The 6,000-nt window shown below is 33.3% G+C and overlaps 1 protein-coding gene across 1 annotated transcript; it reads right to left on the reverse strand.

Moving 5' to 3' along the window:
* Positions 1–1,415: 1,415 nt before the first annotated feature.
* LOC120150360 (ABC transporter F family member 4-like) lies at positions 1,416–4,914 on the reverse strand. The gene is made up of 2 exons (XM_039163051.1): positions 4,772–4,914; positions 1,416–3,653 (listed from the first exon to the last, which is right to left on the reverse strand). The coding sequence occupies exon 2, from the start codon at positions 3,638–3,640 to the stop codon at positions 1,490–1,492; it is 2,151 nt and encodes a 716-aa protein (XP_039018982.1). The 5' UTR covers positions 3,641–3,653; positions 4,772–4,914; the 3' UTR covers positions 1,416–1,489.
* Positions 4,915–6,000: the final 1,086 nt, after the last annotated feature.

Below are 6,000 nucleotides of genomic sequence, written 5' to 3' on the forward strand. Positions count from 1 at the left end.
ATAACTAAGGACTAGATTCATTTTTTCAGATAATTAAAGATTAGAAAGAATTAAAGTTGAATATTCATAAGAAGATAGGCAGGAAAAAGAATAAATATAATAGGAAAATTTGGGCTTATCCTTTAGATTACTTAGAAATTTAGAATTAGTTTTAACTAAAATATTGCATTTTAAAATATTTTATAACAAAACAATAAAATTTCAAGTTGATTGAACGGATAAACTCTAACTTTTGTTTTCAAAGATCTGGAATTCGAATCTCCTCAAACACATATTTCAATATTTATTTTCCAACAAAATGATATTGTTTTAGGTATTTTATACATAAAAAAAGCCTCACCAAAACAACATCATTTCAATGTAGCAGCCACATTGTGATGTTAATGTTTTCACAGTAGTGTTACAAAATTGAAATGAAAATCAAAATTTAACACTAAAATTGACAGAAATGAAAGTTCAATGATATAAACAACTTAAATTCAGTGATCTTAAATAAATTCCCCTAAAAAAACGTAAAAAGTTAAAAGACCATTAGTAAAAACCAAAACATTCCCAGGAAAAAACAATAAAAAACTTATCATCTTTCAAACTTTTCACTTTTTATTCAGTCGCTCGAGTTTCTTCACCATTTGCAGCCGGAAAAGGTTTATGGTATCAAATTTTGTCCATTATTTTAAGCCGTAGTTGTACTAAATGTGACTGAAATTTGTTTTCTATGTAATTGGTAAAATTTGGGATGCCTTGAGAGCAGTGTAAATTATGTTTGGAATAGAAGAATGATTGACCCTGCCTTGTGATATAGTAAATGAAGCAGGTTATGCTGCTGTACACACATTTGCTTACTCTGAACCTGCCATGCGAGTTTACATGTTTATTGTTCAACACGGATCTAAGGGGATTGATCGTCTTGTGATGAGGATGAAGAGAGAACAGAGATTTTCCAAGAACGCAGGCCAGAAAATAAGAAAAGAACCCCACATAAACCCCAAATCATGTATGTGTTTGAACGCACTTGCAAATCACAGATTCAAAAGTCAAAACCTTGTATGCAAACACTAAACACAGGCTTCAAGCAACATAATTAGGCATTAACGACAGAAAAACAGAAAAAAAAATTTATGAAGCTCCACTGCACCAACACTGAAACGACTTTTGACCTATCAACTTATAAAACAAGAAATGCAAAGCTGTAATTGTGCTAGATTCTCCGTAAAAATATATTACTTCCAACATCCCGAAAACGAATCTCGTAGCCCAATAAAGTTTAGTACCTAATGCCGAGTTTGCACTTCTACTAGTGAACAGCACCAAATTCATAGGCAAACAAGCTTAAAATTCCAAATAAATACCAAAATACAGGTGTGTGTGTGTGTGTACACTCACATGTTTTCCAGAAAAATAAATATGAAGAAAAATTGCAGGTCTCAACGCATTTATATGACTAAATATTAATGTTATGGAAAACTCGATACCTAATTTAACCACAGAATCAATCATCAACCTCTGCTCTAATCTCTCTTTGCAGCTCATCTTTGTAGTCTTCGAAAGTACCAGGAAAAGTGTTAACGGTCCCATTATCTACTACCCAAATTTGACTCTTCTCTTCATCCTCACAGACACGTGATATCAGCCTAGAGTCGTGACTTACAAGGACAACTCCACCAGTGAACTCATCTAATGCATCAGCCAGAGCATCTATGCTTTGCATATCCAAATGGTTTGTGGGCTCATCCAATAGCAATATGTGAGGTTTTGACATGGAAATTGAAGTAAAGACAACTCGAGCTTTCTGCCCTCCAGACAATTTTGCAATTGGAGTGAGGTGGTTATGGCTGGGAAGTCCAAACTTCCCAAGTTTGGCCCGAACAGCTTCCTGTTTGCTGAGTCCCTCTTGATCTGGATGAAGACGAAGAAGATACTGCACTGGTGTCTCCCCCATTGTTAGTAGATCTACAAAGTGTTGTGAATACCTACCAATCCTCAACTTCTGGCTCCTTCGTACTTCACCATCTGTCGGAACTAGATCACCAGCAATAAGGTTCAAGAGAGTAGATTTACCAGCTCCATTGGGCCCAACAATGGCAACCCGAGTTCCCATATCAATTCCCAAATCAACATCCGAGAGTTTGAAATCCTCCCGATTAGGATAACTGAAGCTTACATTTATTATCTGCAATAGAGGAGGTGTCAGTTCAGTAGGCTCAGGGAAGTGGAACTCAACACTGTAGTCTCTCCACTTCTTCGGTGCCTCAGTTGGCTGTTCATCCTCATCAACCTTGCCCTTTCCCTTGTTCTTTGCTGCTTCTTTTGCAGCTGCAAACTTGGCTCGATCTTTTACCTTCTCCTGCTGAACTCGATTCCCTGACCTTTTTGCAGCTTTTACCTGCTTCTCATAGATTTCGAACTTCTTATTCATCTCTTTACGACGCTGTTCATACCCTGATTCAAAATCATCGAAGTTCCCACGGTAGAATTGGAGCTTCATATCATGTAGATGAATAATATCTGTGCAAACCGTATTAAGAAAATCTCGATCGTGAGAAACAACCACCAATGTTTTCTTCCACCGGAATAAATATTCCTCCAACCAAAGAACAGCCCTAAGGTCAAGGTGGTTAGTCGGCTCATCCAACAACAAAAGTGTTGGTTGCACAAAAAGTGCCCTGGCCAAAGATATCCTCATCCTCCAGCCACCACTAAAGGAACGAGTTGGACGACCTTGCATTTCTTTGGTGAAACCCAACCCAGCAAGAATCTTTGATGCCTGAGCTTCAGCAGCATCTGAACCCAATATCTGCAACCTTTCATACAGTTCTGCAAGCCTTTCTCCTGTATCGTCCCCATTGAGATCATTTTCATCCTCTCCTCCATGGGAAGAATTTTGCAAAGCTGCAACTTCTTCTCGAAGCCTAACTAAATCTTCATTTGCAGAAACAACTGCCTGAATGGCAGTTCTATCGTCACCAACCACTTCCTGCTCAACCAAGAGCACATCAATATTTTTCGGGACTGGAATCTTCCTCCATACAAGAAGCTTTAACAAAGTAGACTTCCCCATCCCATTTGGTCCAACCAAACCATATCTTTTACCATGGGATATCTTAACCGATGCATTCTTTAGAAGCTCTTTCCCACGAGCTGACACTGAGAAATTGTCTACGGTAATATCTTTGACATTTGCATCTGCATCATCCTCACCATCAAGGACAGAAGCCCGACTACCAATAACCACAGTGAAAGCATCACGATCGTCTTTAAGAGCCTCTTGTTTTGCCTGCTCGACAGCTTGAGTAGCAAGCATTTCTTTTTTTTCACGCTTCTTCAATTCCTTTTCACTTATGGAGATATCAAGCTGCTTCAAGCTCTGCCTCTGGTGTCTGTTAGATTGAGTTTGCTCTTCCTCGGAGGGATACTCCTCCTCCTCCTCATCTGATGGTGGGAGATCAATTCCATCAGTATATGATGAAACCTTAGGGCCCTTTGCCTTGGGTTTAGCAGTAGTAGGCTTCTTTGTTTTATCAGGTTTCTGGTCCATGCTAGCAAGCATAGCTGAAACAGAAAGATTCTCTTTTTTCACCTCTTTGCTGCTTCCCTTGACTTTTGCAGTAGAACCACTCTCGTCTTGCTTTTTCTTTCCCATTGCAACTACTACTCTGGTCAAATAACATGAATAAAAAGATCATCAATTCAGCTCCATTAGTCTGATGCTTTTGTCATTATTTTATGCATATTACTGCTTTTTTTGTGACTCAAAAGTTACCAAAAGGAAAAGCAGCTAATAACAAATGAAATCATATTTGACTAGATTTTAACAAATGTGTATATATAAATCAAGCATGGTAAACTAATTTATTATTGTTGGGCTGCTTTTCTCCTTTTCTAGTATTCACCATGTACAATGGCAAAAAATGGATTTTCATCATTTAAACACTATGAAATCGATCTTACCATTTTTAGTTTTTTTTTCAAGCAGGTCGATTGAAAATACCCCTAAATCAGTATTGCATCATTCAGATACTATAACCGTAATCTAAGTAATGTTATATTTAACATTGAGCTGCTATAGAATCACAGGTCTTCAAAACTCACGACAACAGTAATCTTCAATTTCGGGCAGGTTGATTAAAAATCCCTAAAATCTTTATACGTGTAATAAGTATATGCATTAAGGTGATCTTATTTTCTTGGTTCTAGCAGGTTCATTTTTGAAAAGATAAAAAAAAATAAGTCCCTAAATACTTCTACCTTGATAATAATAAGTATACTTTAGGAAATTCGTAAATCCTGACTAGTATCAACAATTGCAAAACATCCTCATTAGTGCAACGAATAAAATTAGTCTTTCGGTTTAAAGACAAAATTCCACAACCAGAAAACATACATCTAGAGGTTAAATCAAAGTGTCAAAAGTATTAGATCGCGCAATACTTGATAATCAATACATGTAATAAGTATTAGATCGCACAAGAACCTAACCAAAAATCAAAGTCGGCGTTGATTCAAATCTTTCATAACTAATAATTGATTTGGAAGTGCTAGCAAGGATTAAATTAAATTAATCTCAAACTACAATATTATTTTCTGAGCAACCAAACAGCTTACAAATTAAAAGAACAGATGCCCTAAAATTTTCCAATCATCAGATTTAGAGAGAGAGAGAGAGAGAGGCTGAATGGATTCAAGAAGATCAATTAGAAATTTAGATCATTGCAGAAAACGCATAAATAAGCAGACCAAAATATAAATTAATGAAAAGAGAGAAATAAAGCACCTGAATTAGCTGAACCGAAGAAGAAAACGAGAAGCGCCAACTGAATCTTCAAAATCGGAAGAGAAAAAACATGGAATTAAAACCCCAAACGGATGCCAATAGATCTTCAAAATTAATAAAATGAAACCAATGAGGGGAATAAAGGGGTAGAGAGAGAGGGTTTCTCGGCAGGAGAAAGACAACACCGATTTTCCTTCTTATAATTTTATCCCCTTAAATAAAATTGTAGCCGACCTCCCAGCCAAAATGAATAAATGAAAAAGGGTAAATATGTTTTTTATCTATAATTTTATTCGAATCAATCTTATAAAAAAACAAAAATTGGTGAGCTTCGAACCTTTGTCCACGAAAAAAAAAATCATTATTAAGGAAATATTTTTTAAAAATTATACTTTTATATTTAATTAACGAAAAATATTATTATCGTATAATAATTTATTATTAATAGTAATATTTTTAATTAAAATAGTGAGATTATCATTGTTTAAATTTTTATGTAATGAATAATTATTATTACTTTGAATAAAAATACCCTTAAAATAATAAATTCTTTTTATATTAATATTTCACAATTCTTATTCTTCGTACTTTACTTAAAATTATAAACATAATAATAGAACACAAATAATTTGATTTAGTAAAATATTAATAAATTTAAATAGTTAAAATAATTTTATATTTTTAGCATTTAATATGTTAATTGTTTTATAATTTTATGAGGTGAAAATGATATTATTGTAAAAAATATATAATTATTTGAAAAAAAATTAATTTTGATTTATTAAAAAATAAACTTTATACATTGAAAAATAATATATTTGTCCACTTGAGACCAAAATATTATTTTTTATGATATATATATTAATGGTTATCAAAATCATTTTAAAATATAAGTTTGATATACTAATTATGTTAATTATATATTAAATATATTTTTTTCTTATAAGTTAGATAATTTAACAATTAAAATATTTTTATGAATTTTTATTCAAATATTTCTAATTTAATATTAAAGTTTAACGTGTTGAAAGAAATCATATATCACAAGGATAATTTGGTAAATATATGCATCCAATTAAACTTATATTCATTCGATCAAATAATGTAATCTTACAAACAGTTCAAACAATGTTCTCATAATAATGTTACATTCTAATATTTTTATTCCCAAATATAACATTATATTTCGTGAACCAAACGAAAATAATTTGATTTAATTTTGAGATGAC

This window comes from Hibiscus syriacus, unplaced genomic scaffold, assembly GCF_006381635.1.
Source record: "Hibiscus syriacus cultivar Baekdansim isolate YM2019G1 unplaced genomic scaffold, ASM638163v2 tig00111022_pilon, whole genome shotgun sequence".
NCBI classification, from domain to species: Eukaryota; Viridiplantae; Streptophyta; class Magnoliopsida; order Malvales; family Malvaceae; genus Hibiscus; species Hibiscus syriacus.